General features: G+C 45.4%; 1 protein-coding gene across 3 annotated transcripts in view; it reads right to left on the bottom strand.

The window, feature by feature from the left end:
* Positions 1-14,146, bottom strand: part of LOC144158171 (putative protein kinase C delta type homolog) — a 493,518-nt gene that overhangs the window by 318,708 nt on the left and 160,664 nt on the right. For all 3 annotated transcript variants that reach the window (XM_077688850.1, XM_077688851.1, XM_077688849.1), the window contains exons 5-7: positions 7,810-7,928; positions 5,284-5,344; positions 735-891 (exon numbers count right to left, since the gene is read on the bottom strand). In XM_077688850.1, the coding sequence (XP_077544976.1) occupies positions 735-891; positions 5,284-5,344; positions 7,810-7,928 (337 nt within the window). The remainder of the gene's footprint in view (positions 1-734; positions 892-5,283; positions 5,345-7,809; positions 7,929-14,146) is intronic.

Genomic DNA, 14,146 nt, shown 5'->3' with positions numbered 1-14,146 from the left:
TTTGGTTTATGGGTGTACCGGCTACATATGTCTCGCATATACGTTTAAAGCGCATGAACGCTATAGTTTCGCGCAGTGCACGTACGTGCTTTTTACTGGTACATTGTTTATAAAACGCCGCTTAATCTTGGGCATAAATGGTTTTGTATATAGTAACAACTAATATTAGCATAAGGAATAGAAACATCCTATGCTGGTTGCTCAGTTCAGAAATATTTTTACGGAACCCTCTAGCCGACGACACAGTCACTGCTTTGGGGTTCTCGGTTCTGTAAAGCAAATTAAAGCTCCAAGATACTTGAACCAATAGCATGGACGGGAAGTTGGAAAATAAATTTGCAGTCATGTGCGAACACTAAACTGCAAGCTAAATTTCCGAAAAGGCAAGCGCCGCTACCGTGCGATCGTTCCCAATGCTTCCGAAAACCCGCGCGGCCGAAGGGTGTCCTCCTTTGACGTCATGACGGGCGCAACCAATAAGATGCGTCAAAGACGAAGAGCGCGCGTCTTTCAAACGGGACCGCGCGTTTTACAAGATACATTCCGGTTGGACCCATGTACGATAAAATTCAATGTGATATTCGGAGTCAGCACGCAAGAAACTATATCAACGTGCCTCTAACTCAATTTTTTTGTAAAGCGTTTCAGCTTTCCTTTAATGAGCATTGATGGCTTTCCAGACATCCACGGCGTAAGGGGCAACAAGCTGCTAGACACGTCGCCTCTGCACTCACCATAGGAACTCCTTGCAGAAGGCGCAGAAGGTGGGCTGCCGGAAGAACTTCTCGATGAACTTGTGGCCCTTCACCTCGAAGACCTTCTGGTGCTTGATGGCACCGCGGCGACGAGTGATGCCCCCGGCGGCTTTCGGCTCCTCTTCCAGCGGAGTTGCTGTGGCAAAGGGAAATAAGGAGTAGGGACCGACGCCACGATTTCCGCTTAAACTGCAATTCACAAGGACCTAGTGGCAGAACGTGCCAGAACGTGCGCGAACCGAGCCCTTGCTCTGAAGCGTCAAAACAATCAGCGATTTAGACAAGAGAAAAACGCACAGCAACAAAGCAACAAACTAAATTACAGACAAACAATACCCAATCACTCAGCTGTAACTGACTATCAGTGAGCTTAACAGCGCGAAAATAGACCAGGGACAAGAATAAGACGGTCTACAAACCAGCGTCGTCTTGTGTTCCCTGACCTGTTTTCGCGCTGTGAAGCTCGTGAATGACCAACTAGACGGAACCCTCATGCTTTTAGATGACTATCAAAAATATATTCAACACTGCAGCCAGAACATCTTTGCGTCGAAGCTTTGAAGCTTCTCATCCTATGCCCTTGATTTTGGTGCAAGTTTAGCGTGTGCAACAGTATGGCAAGTAAGGCAAACGCATTATAGGTTAACATTAAACAGCAAGAAAAAGTTGCACCTCGTTGCACTAAGGGGATTGCGAGTGGTTGAGCTCAAGAAGTTCGGAAAGGGGGCGAGGGGTGCAGACGCTGCTTGGTTGTTCTTTCTTATCGTCTCTGTTGAATGCGAGAATAGTAGTTAAATGTGTTTGAAATAAAATTGGCGTCTAAGGCACAAAGAATGGCTGTCGAACGGAACACAAAATAGGACACTGCTCACAGAACAAAAACAGGCTAGTAATTGCTCGGAATGGCGTCACATGTCTCAGAAAAGTCGCCACAAACAAAGAAACCGATTCTTCGTCCGTTTACTTTGTTGCGCCCCAAATCATGATGAAACCTATTCAGTTCCAAAAAAATTCTGCAGAAATTCAGAGAATTATCTACTATGCGTAGCATTCTAACGCTGCTTGTCTTAAGTGTGAGCTTTTTTTCAGCCAGATTTTTTTATTTTTAAATCGTGTCAGGCCAATTGTCGCCATTTATGCTATTGTAACGATTAGAAGTGGAGCTTTTCGCGAAATCTGCATTACTGTTGAAATGCAGGGCGTTACAGGGTTCGTCATTTCCAGTAAGGATTTTATATTTCTGGTATTCTTTTATTTTTCGCAATTTCGATCACCGGATTATCCCCAGCTACGCCATTATAACGATTGCAGTTAAAACCTTTGCGAAATCTGAGTTATTGTGGAAACTGCATGCGTTATACGTTTTGCCCTTTTCGCCATTCTGCTAAATATTTTTTTTTATTTTTTTGAAATTTCGTCTTACCAATTATCACCATTTCCATTATTATAACGATTACATTTGGAAGTTTTGCGAAATCTGCAATATTGTTGAAATGGAGGGCGTTACACGGTTCGCCATTTTCCGGAATTATTCCACATTTTCCTTTTTTTCTAGTTTTTCAAAGTTTCCTTGTACCAATTATCTCAATTCCCGCTATTATAACGATCACAGGTGGTACTATCGCGAAATCTGCGTTATTGTGGAAATGCTATGCGTTGTACGTTTTGCCATTTTCCGCAATTTTTTCATTTTTGTTTTATTATTTAGTTTTTCAAAATTTCGTGCGGCCAATTATCTCCACTTACGTTATTATAACCATTACATTGGGAGCTTTCGCGAGGTCTCCATTATTGTGGAAATTGAGGGTACGCCATTTTCCGTATTTTTTTTATATTTCTCATAATTCTAGTTTTTCAAAATTTCCTGCGACCAGCAGTTATCTCCACTTACGCCGTTGCAGAGATTACAGGTGCAACTTCCGCGATATCTGTATTTTTGTGGAAAAGCAGGGTGTACCTCGGTTCTGGCTGTGGGGGTCCTACGCATTAAAGAATGCTACGCATTAAAACCCCTTGGGAGAAATTCAGCCTGCGTGGGGTTCAAACCAGGACTTCTTCGGAACGGAACCTGCGGACCACTAAAGCCCTAGTTGACAAAGATGAACCTACACAGTAAAATTATTTTCAGTGTAAATTGTTGTTTATAACTGCAGTTAGACCTGGATTCTGCGAACCTCTACGTAACGAATTCGTGGATTTGAAGAAGTTTTTCAATTCCCCCTTTTCCCCTTCAATAAAGCCCATGTGTTCGCGACGTCTATGTAACGAAGAAGTTGCGAGGGTTAACCTGGATGTACCGAATTCGCTACGCTGATGAGTCAAGGTTTCTTTCCCTTTTTCTGAAAAATCGGCTGGAGAAATGCACTGATTTATCGAATCTGCCCGCACCGCAATCTCTCGTGCGTTTCCACGTGTGAGTGCGGTGTCGCTTAAGTGCTAGGCCAGCGTGTCGGCGTGTAGTCGTGTGTCCCCTGATATCTGTGGTATGGGTTTGTAGGTAGCCATTTCAAATGCCGTTTCCGTCGGCGAAAAAGAAGAACGTCACCGCCCGTTACAGTGTCCCAGCTAGCATCCCTTCAACAATTTTGACTGCCGAAAAGAGCTTGAAGTTCGCGAAAAGGCGCCCTTTCAGCATAAGCTTGGTTCTTGAAACGCGTTAAGGCACCGAAAAGTATCAAAAAGCAAAAGTGGCACTTCGTTGCGTTTGTGAATTCGGGGGCCGTGTAGTACCAGAAAGCGCACATCATGCAGTTTTTTCACTGGGAAAGATATCCTTGAACAAGGGTCACTTCAGCATCACTGATGCCTAGCTTATTCGTTTCGTTTCTGCTTCATTGCCGCGAGCTTTAACTCAAAACCTGCATGTAACGAAAACCTGGATGCAACAAAAAAATTCGAATTTTTGTCAATTTCGTTATACCAGGTTTAACTGCAACACCTTGCGCCCAAGAAAAATAACCAAAGCATTACATCTTACATTACATCTGTTTGTCGTGTTGAATTCCCTTACAGCCAGGGGCGGGTGTAACGGAAGGTGCCAGGGAAATGTTCTAAATGGGCAATCTCCTTCTCCCTTCTTTTCAGTCGTTTTTTTTTTTGCCCGCGAAGTATACACTCCGCATATACATAATAAAACGTAAAACCTTAGACAAGAACAGTGTCAGTTTGTTGGAAAAATAGTTCCTAGAAGTTCTGTATGCACTCATTTTTTAATGAATATTACAGCGAAAGAGGCATCCAATGTATTGGCTTTGTGAAAGTGGAAAAATCAGTAAGCCAATGTTTAGCACAGGCGCTTCTTTTTATATATTTTTTTTTTCATTTTACCTGGGGCGTATAGCACCCCCTGAAAAAACTGCAAGATTCTAGGTTTGTGCCGAGGCGACAGCTTTCATGTGAGGAACAACGAGGTTTCTAGGAGATTATGTGTGTTCCTGTCTAACCTGTAAAATTGAACTTCTTATGGGTTTAGCTGCCAAAAAGTGCTTTTAGGACCATGAAAGAAAACTTTGTGTTCTATTCAAAACTAGTTGCCGTTCGTTGCTCACTCAACTGCATCACGGCTACTATATCCGCTGTCCTCACAAAAAAGTACGAAATGTTCCAAAGCTTTTAAATTTCGCTCCCTACAACGTCAAGTGTGACATGATGGAGGGAATACAAAAAAGAGAGCAAATATGTTATTACCTCAATGGTAGCATTATAGAGGAATAATAAAAGAACATTGAGGGCAGCCTAGAATCGCACAAGCACGTTTTGTACGAAGTAGCTGTGAAGTGAACCAGAGTGAGAGACAAGGTGGCCACTGAATTGCTACTTCTCTCTACGGCTTCCTATTACCTACAAAGATTGAGTTAATTTTTTATAACATTCGCATGATCGTTCTTGAGCCAGAGTTTTTTGATGGAAGCAATCTTGTATTTTGTCTTTCTTGTTTCTTTGGGGATTGCTCTCCAATTTCTCTTGTATGGCTTACTGGTGTAATCGTTTCGGTACACCGGCGAAATATTCCCCCCTCAACTACGCTTGAAATGTAAACCACACCGTCTGCGCTGATACCCGCCGCAGGGGCGCAGTAGTTAAGGTGTTGCGCTGCTGAATCTAACGACACGGGTTCCATCGTCACCACGGTGGCTGCTTTTCGGATGAAGGCAAAAAGCGAGAACGCCGCTGTGTTGACATTGGGGCGAAAGTTGAAGATGCCCGGGTTGCCAAAATTATTCCGGAGCTCTCAACTACGGCAGTTGTGGCGCCTTAAACGTCGAAAATTTTTAATTACTTCGGTTGCGGCGCGGAAATGTCGTCATCGGATTCGTCGCCTTCTTTCCGGAATTAACACTGGCTGCAGTAGAGACGTCAGACATTTATGCTGGTCTTGTGACGAGCATTCAAACGACTCATCAAAAGAAGGAAAGGGTTCAGAACTTTCCAAACTTTAGCTGAGCACTTCGCTGCTGGGGTGTCTTATCTTCACTGAAATTACTGCAAAAGCCCTTGTCTGGGAGCGCGGAAGCTCGCGGCAGCGTACCTTCGCCTTCTCGGAACCGCCGCACCTGGACGTTGAGCTTCCCGCTCGGCCGCAGCTTCAGCTGCACCAAAAATAGACAGAGAGGGGAAAGGAGGATCACTCACGCTGATCGGAATGGTGGCGCCACACAGCGGCACAACTCGCAACAGCTGAAAATCAAGGACTGACTGCTTAGGCGGGAACATGGAGGAAAGAATACTCCATGGGCGGGAACCACACATCACTGTAGCCGAAAAACAAGAAGGATGAATTTATTCAGAAGGGAGAGCTCGAACGCCTCGTGCGGGGTAGGGGCAGGAGCGGGAGGTAAATAAAAAGTGATTTTAATGTAATGCTACAACTGTGGCGGGACATTTTTCCCAAGAACGATCTTGTTTTAGAGGCAATTCCTGCGGTCTTAAATCATGCCTCGTTATGGTTTTTGATTGCTAAACTCGAAGCAGTTTTCGTTATTCTCGTATTTTCGCTATTCTTGTATTACTTTCCCTGCAAGGTCAATAAAAAGAATCATGAACAATTATTTGCAGGTAATGTAATTGACTACATTACCAAATGAATAGAATTGCAATGTGACTCGTGTTAGCCTGATTGCGCATGTATTGTGATTATTTTGCTACGAAGGTTGTTTCGTGGTTTGCAGTCCTCGTCAACGGTAGTAGTCTTGGTGTCAAACGTTCCAAGATTTCTCAAAATCACGTTCTTTTCATTCCATTACAAAAAATGAGGCGTCATGTTTTTGTCCTTTTGTCGCATGGCCTCACAATTGGGTGCAATTTGAGACCAGGGGCGGGAGCAACAGTTTCGTATTTAAATATTTCAGTGTGATACTCTACGGGTGTCGGGTCATATTAGTAACCTTCACTATACAGCAGGTTGAAACGAATGAAATATTTCAAAAGTGGCATTCCCGTATTCCAAAAAACGCAGTTCATAATTGGCTATTCTGCAAGCGCCCAGAGCAGGTGTCTTCAAAGTGTGTTCATAGACCCGGCAAGAAACTTCACCGATTAAACACTTTCTTTGAACTCGATACATTGGGGGAACGCTTTTAAACTTTATGCGATGTTACCGTATTCCTGGCGCCTAATATTAAACGTTGCTTATGTCAGTGACAGTGCTTTTGTTACATTAATATTGGACGTTCACAATGTTTTGCAATATGTAGGGATTGGGAGCTTATTTTCCCCTTATCCTGCTAACAATTCCTCGCTCTAATTTCCTCGTTCACAAAAATTCCTAAACAATTCATTGGTTACGTTGACAAGTTAATGCGTTTGATATTCTCTGTGGTGGTGCGTACTAGAGAGAGATTACACACTTCATAAAAATCCTGAACGTCGCATTGAAATACATATAACCGAAATGCAGCCTAAGAATTCGATATGACGAAGAACGAGGCATATTCATGTGAATTTAGTCGCTCGTATGCCATATCACGAGCTCAAATCTGCATTATGAAAGGCTGATGGGTTTATCCTTACCCACCTGTCATTCTGCAACAGCTAGGTGTGCATTAGCCTTATAAGTAAATCTTATATGAGATATGCTTCTTCACCTAATGACCGCTAGCAACAAATATTCTTGCTGTAAGTGCCCCCCCCTCCCTCACCCCAGAAAAAAAGGTAAAACGCTTATACCCTCGTCTGGAACTCATATGCTGAGTCGTTCAATCTTAGATGAGTAGGCGAAATTCTGTTTTCATAACAATTATTGGCTGCTGAAGTTTGTTGGAGTATGAGAAGTGACGCAGAAGCTCAAATGCTGCCTGGAAACAAAGTGCCATAAAAACGAATTTAGCCTACGTCTCAGAGCCTTTACCGTAAACGTATATGTGATTTCATTTATATTTTTTGTTGTTGCGCACTGACCCTGCCTGTAAACTGTATGTTATCCGTCCCGTACTTTCCCGATTTCCCCCCTTACCCAATGCCCTGTTCTGGGGCCTGTAAGGTTTTTTTTTTAATAAAGAATAAAGAATAAACAATGTGAAGGAGCAATCGCGAATGTTCCACTCAAACGCTCTGTTGTGAAATTTAAGCACTTCGCCACAGATGGCGACACCAACTCCTGCGAGGAATATTGTGAAAATGTTCCCTAAACGTTTGAGTGCCGGCGTTTCTTCACTCAAATAAAAAAAAAATGCGAAATAAAAACTTAGAGGATGGAGCATGCGTTCTGCGCTTTAATCTCCCGGGTTAATTACTCCGTGCGCACACTTCTTTTCAACCCCACTTGAACCTGTTTTTTTTTTAAATATCTCCTAATGTACACACGTGCGTACCACTTGAACCTTCAACCCCTAATTAAGCTAATTTTCTTCATCCCGCTGCGATAGTTTTAACCGAGCAGTGCGCCTTGAACAAACTTCTGCCGTTGACAGAGAGTGGGAAATTTACTTTCGATATAACGCGCTTCTCGGTTCAAATAGCGATTCTCAAGTAAATTTGTTGTTCTATCGAAGTGTTTAAAAGTGAAAGGGTGCATAAGGAGCCTAATGAAATCTTGAAGGAAGCCTGTATAGTTTACCCAAACGTTGACGACGTCTTCACCGTCGCGGCACTTGTCTGCCAGCACTTGGGCGCTGAGCAGCAGGTCGGCCAGGTGGCGGTTTGGCCGGTCCATCACCAAAATGTGCATCAGAGAACCTGCAGGAAACCCGACATCCTCGTTAACCATGGGGCTCTTCTTACCCCTGCCTACCAAAGATTCAGCAGGCTCCGCTTGAATTCCTCGTTTCCCCATGGGCAACAAACAAGTGGGGGCGCTAGTAATGAAGGAGGACAACAGTGCCATCGAAGTTGGCAGAAATTCCGCTGCGTAGGAAAGCGTTACGCAAGAGCTGGAATAATGGAGAGATTATTCTGTAATGAAAGTGGCCTTAAAAAATTGAGAATTTTCTATTTTTTGAGAATCAGTATCATTTGTTTCTCTTCGGGGGCACAGACTTCATACCGTGATAAATAGTTGTCTTATGTACCTTGATTAACGCAGTTGCTGAGCCCCAACCCCTTTCCCGGCCCGAATGGCGCACTATATGGCCGAGGCAAGGTATATCGAAGGGTGGAGGCACACGAGCGTCCAGCAGGCACGCATCTCTCGAAGCCGGCTACGTGTTAGGCAATAGGGAAGAGATACAAACGAAGACCGCATTTGTTGACCGGCGGTCCGAACGACCAGACAAGCAGCGCAAGCGGGCACTCTCTACCCTCCTTCAAAGGGGCGCGTAGTGGAGCTCGCTCTGCACCTTTCATGGCTCAACTACTGTAAAAGCTATTTCTATCACAAGCCCCAATCCAGTACTTGTTAGCAGCAGTGTAGGCACCTTCTTTGTCTCAACTTTACTTTCGTGGCTACTGAATGTTTTCATTGCTGCTTCTACACGGAAGCCTGCCAACAGTAACGCTGTTGCTTCTGCGACATCTTTTGGGTATAGAAGTTATGTCCTCACACTGAGAAATTTGGTAATGAGAGAAGTACTTTTTGAGAGCGTTTCAAGGTCATGTTAGTCAGCGCTGCGCGCTTATAGGTGGCTCAAATATTTCGCGCCAACCTAAAGTAATTCCTTAACTCGCTTTAGTGTTTAAAGTCGTTTTCGAAGGTGAAACAAAGTTACCAAAACAGTTTCAGGGGCTCTCTAAACTTCCTTTCACCCCCTGCATTTCAGCGTGCCCACCATCCGTCCCTCACTGACGTTCACCGAAGCCAGGTGTGTGGTGACGCTAGGCAGTGTGAACGCATGGCCAGAGTACCAGGTTATATTTGCTGCACGGTCACAAGGCAGCGGCTGGTCATGGGTGACGCGGACTCTTCCTGCCACGTGGGTATCGGGATGCGCTCGTGTGCACGCTCATTTTTGGAAGGTGCTGCGTAGGCAGACCCCCTTCATCGCCGCCTCGTGTTGCCTTCCCAGCTTTTCTGCTACCGGTGCACGGATCAATTCCCAATTGTGCACGGGTGTTGTACTAGTGTTGCACTGCAATGCCCTACGTGCATGGCATTACCCGATTGGTGGACACCATTACCAATGCACGACGTGTTTAACGACATGAATATGTGGCATTGGGCAGGTGCGCCCTGTCGTTGGGCACATATTTATAATATTTGCCTGCCCAACTATGCATTGAACAACTGGTGCGGCTTGTGAGCTGTTCAGCCGCTGGAGTGACGCGGTTGTCGTGTGACGCGTCATACCATCTGTGGAAAACACGGGACTTGGCGGTATTTCGTCTGGTTTCAAAGGCATTGCTTAAGTATGGATTTGAGTTGGGATGCGCCACTTTGATAATGGTACAAAATAAATCTCTAAAAGAACTGCCAGTATATGGTTGGACTAGGTGATACCCTTCCCCCTCTTTCCACCTCCCGGTCAACTCTTTCCCTCCCACTTTCTTCTGTTTTCGTCCCTTCGCCTTCCCCTAAATTCTTCTTGTTCTTACATCCTTCTTTTTCTAAAATGGCATCCAAAAAGCACAACGACACAGAAGGAGGACGACGGGACAGCCGCTCTTCTTCTCCCGTGCTGTTGTGTTTATCGCGCTCAGTTTTTAGAACAGGTGTGCACTAACTTGCCGAACCGTACGTTTTCTTCTTTTCCTCCCACTCCACAATTTCTTTTCCCGCATCCCCTCATCTTCTCGGCCGCTTTCCCCCTGTATCTCGCCGTGGCACTCCACTCCTCTTCTGCACCCCCTACCCTTCTCCGGGGTAAAGGGATCCCCTGTGTGCAACACGACTCACAAGAGGCCCACGGGAGTGCATTTCGTCGGCTACGTGTGCTGCGTGACCAGCAGCGAGCAGACAAACCAGCCACACTTCCGGCTGATTTGGTGACACATGAAGTGCCTGAGCAACTAAGGCGTTGGGCGGATGAGGCAAAGCACGCGGGTTGGGCTCCTTGCAGAAGACCGTCCCTCTTGTACAGGTGCAAAATAAAAATGACCACGCGCCGAAATCGCGACCCTCTTCAGGTGGTCCTCCGCAGTGGTTACCACGAGGTGTACAATAGTTCGTTGCCCACCGCTGCGGCGTGCCCCAAGGCCCGTGTGTGAGTTGTGCGTATTTGGTGACTCACACACAAAGTGACACGTCAATATTTTCACGTTTACGAAAGAGATTAAAGTACGAAAGTGATTAATCTTCAAAGGAATGAGCGCAAGTGACCCCTGGTACGTATAAGTCACCGCCATCCGCCACTCCTCATCCCGGGAACAGCGAGGCAGCGCAGGCAGTTTTAGAAAACAATTCCTTCTTCGTCGGCTTTCGTCACGCTCAATGCTTGCGAGAAGCTCGTAGCTTCACAACTAGCTGCACAGGGGTTCTCTCGTGGGCCGCTTTTGAGTGCGTCCACCGTGGTGAGGCGGCCACCAGGGGTAAGGCCTCTGCGATGCACGCCACAGAGTTCTTCGATTAGGATTCGAGGTGGAATGGATGCACGTACAGTGAAATGGGTTTGGGGACTTTTGAGTGCAATGCGACGGACACGCCGCGGTGGCTCAGCGGCTACGGCGCGGCGCTGCCGAGCCCAAGGACGCGGGTTTGATCCCAGCCTCGGTGGCCGCTATTCAGATGGAGGCAAACAGCAAAATGTCTGTGCGTCAAGATTCTGGCGCGTTTTAAACTCCATGTGGTCGGGATTATTGCAGAGTCGCCTTCCACGACGCTGCGCCTCATAGCCAAGGTGGAGCTTTGGCGCGTGCTAACTCCAGGAATTTTATTGTGGTAGCCATCATAATCATCATCATCTTCTTCTTCATTAGCCTATCTACGCCCACTGCAGGGAAAGGCCTCTCCTATAGATCTCCATTTATTCCGGTCCTATGCCAACTGCGACCAATTTATACCCGCAAACTTCTTGATCTCATCTGCCCATCTACCTCCTCCCGCCCCCTGCCACGCTTTCCTTCTCTAGGGATCCACTCTGTTACCCGCCGTAGTATGAATACGCAAAGGAACTATCTGTTGTCGTCCTTGAAAGAGTGAAAAAATGGATGCATTAAGTCTGACCATTTATCCCTCGCTCTCTGCTAAAAAAATCACTAAAATGCTGTCCCTCCGCATGGCCATTAAAAATAAGCACCCGATTTAGTTCCACGCCCACAATGAGCCATGCCCGAAGCGACTGTAAGATCAACTTTTTTTTTTGCTTCCACGGTGGGACTCCACATATTTTGGCTGAGGTTTCGTATCAGTCTTGTGCTCCGTTTATTGCACATTGGTTTTTGATAGTACCTTCTCTAACTATTAAAACTCAATGTATTAGTAGCATGTGACTGCTACATATATTTAATTGGAGGAAGCAGCCAAAGCGACAATAAAACGCGCTTAGCTTTTAAAGTGCACAAGTGGCAAAATTTTAAGGATGATTACTAAACATGTATTGCAAACATACAGCGCCACTGCGCTAGTGCGACATTGCGAAGGCGCAGCCCAATCAGGGAGATAGCGTATTTCCACCCGATGATGACACAACTTTTCTGTGATGCTGGGATTATGATGTGGTGATCTTAACACACCACCATAAAAATGCGATTATGAAGCAGTGATGTAGTTTCATTGCAGCGGGATTCTTATTCCGCCAAAGGTTGCCAGTTTTACCACAAACGCGACGTCACTCTCGAAAACAAACTACCTTGAAATGTTTTCGGGGAACTCCCTATCCCAGTGAAATAATATCACTCGTAAAGCGGCCCGCACCACTCGCGCGTAAAGGTGATGGCGCTGATCCTCGCCATGACGCAGGTGCGCGTGTACGCGTTCACTTTCTCGGTGGGCCTTTTCGTAAACGGCCTTTTTTCGGTCGTCGGCGCCCACCGTCGCCGATGGCATTGCTGCCAGGACGGCAACAGGACGGCTGCCAGGACGGCCACAACACCAAGCTCTCATGGTTTCTGCTGCCCCTCCCGCCACTGTCGGTCAGCGCGCGATGATGTCTCCCAACCCCGCCGTAGTCAATAGTGCGATAGAGTATTAGGCTGCTGTCGCATTGCCTCATCTGCGCTGGAAAAAGCAAACACGAGAAACAAATTACACCATCTTCCCGTAGGGGAACCCTGAGTAGTATGCGAAGCAGGCATGGGGTCAATTCAAGTGCCCACTAGTTTTCAGTTCGTCGTTTCTGTGAGGTTGAGGTACGTAGCTACCGTTATATTTACAGTTTGGTTTCCATGCTAACTACCACACTTTTCACTTACAGGAAATACGAAATGGGAAATTGCGTTGACCCCATGGCTGTTTCGCATACTACTCAGGGTTCCCCTACGGGAAGATGCTGTAATTTTACGGCCGTGTCATGAGTGCCGTCCGACGGTATTATAAGCACTCCACTATATCGACGTCCACCGGCGTTTTAAGTGCGAATGTACTTCTTAAGCGAGCCTGAAGCGTCCGCCGCCGTCCGCATAGCAACAGCTGCGGTGCGCGCGCTCCTCGTCTTCCTTGGCAACGGGGGGAGATGGGCGCGCGCTGCCTGACCGCTGACATGGCACATACCCACGTGGGGGATTGGCCAAGAATCGGGCGTGAGAAGGGCTAATGCACCTGCTTAAAGGAGTACTGACACGAAATTTCAAAGCTGAGATCCGCTCTAGCAATCAAGTACAACGACAACACAAATAGGTGTCTGTGAATAAATGCATCTTTCTTTCTTTGTAGTTGTGTGTGTGTGTGTGTGATCTCTCTTTCGCGAACATTACCGAACCGCGCAAATTCAACTCGTGCATTCGAACTTTCACATTCTTCCCCTCGGGGAAATGCGGGGAATTTTTGTAACAAAATTGCCGCGTCTGGCACTACATCACTCTAGATAACGTAAAGAATAGCAACCTAGCGTAAACATAATATAATATGACCTAACGCACACAAAGAAATCGTTTAAAAGACCAAAACTAACCTAAGTCATAAAACTTATACTTCCATTTAGAGATGAAATAAAAAAACAAAAATGTCATAATCCGGTCTCGAACCACCGCTTTTGGCATCAAGAAGCTAAGACGGATCCTCTACACTACAGCGAAAGGCGCCTTAACTGGTGCTAGCTTAGTCTTTAATATTCGAAAGGCATCGGACGGTGCTCTAGCCGTGCCTGCAGGAATGAATGAATGAATGACTTTATTTCTCGTAAAGTTTACAAAAACGGTACGACGGACGATTTGGGAAAAAGTTGCTCGCAGGCAACTTGACCAGCCCAAAAGCCCGGTAGACTCACAGGGCAGCAAGACAGCGAGACGAGAAAGAAAAAAAAAAAGAAAAAGAAGAAAGAGAAGAGAAGTAAAAAAAAAAGAAATACCTCTAGTACAATGTAATAAAAAGAAATTGACATCTTTGTCATCACAGAAATAAAATACAAACAAGAATCACCAGTATAATGTAGGTAAAAAAGTTACACTTTTGTCACCACATAGCGCCAGGAAAAAAGCGGGAGAAGTAGGATTACAAAAAATACCTAGGAAGAAATACAGTCAAAGACGACGTATACATCACTGCTGAAGGTAAAATTCCAGTAGGTTTAATTGGGGTCCAGGATTTACGTTTTGATCAATAAGATAATTTAACAAGGTTGGTAATCTGTGGCGTAGCATTTGTACTCCATAATTAGTTCTTGATTGGGGTATTTGCCAGAAATCAGGAGATTGTGTGTTGTAGCAAGTATTATGACGCTCCAGAGAAGCTATTTTACAAATATAGTTTAGATTATTTTTTTGTTCCCTGTTGTACAGTAATGCCAAACGATAAGAAAATAATTGTACAATTTTTAATACCCTGAGCTCACTGAAAAGTTGTGCTGTAGGAAAATCGTACGGCTTATTGCAAATTATTCGAATTGCTTTTTTCTGAAGTAGGAAGAGACAATTTAAGTTTGTTGCTG

Source organism: Haemaphysalis longicornis, unplaced genomic scaffold (assembly GCF_048455015.1).
Source record: "Haemaphysalis longicornis isolate Haplotype H1 unplaced genomic scaffold, Haemaphysalis longicornis Haplotype H1 scaffold_10, whole genome shotgun sequence".
Lineage (NCBI taxonomy): Eukaryota > Metazoa > Arthropoda > Arachnida > Ixodida > Ixodidae > Haemaphysalis > Haemaphysalis longicornis.
Note: the sequence above shows the minus strand (reverse complement) of the source record. Positions and strands in the feature narration are given on the sequence as shown.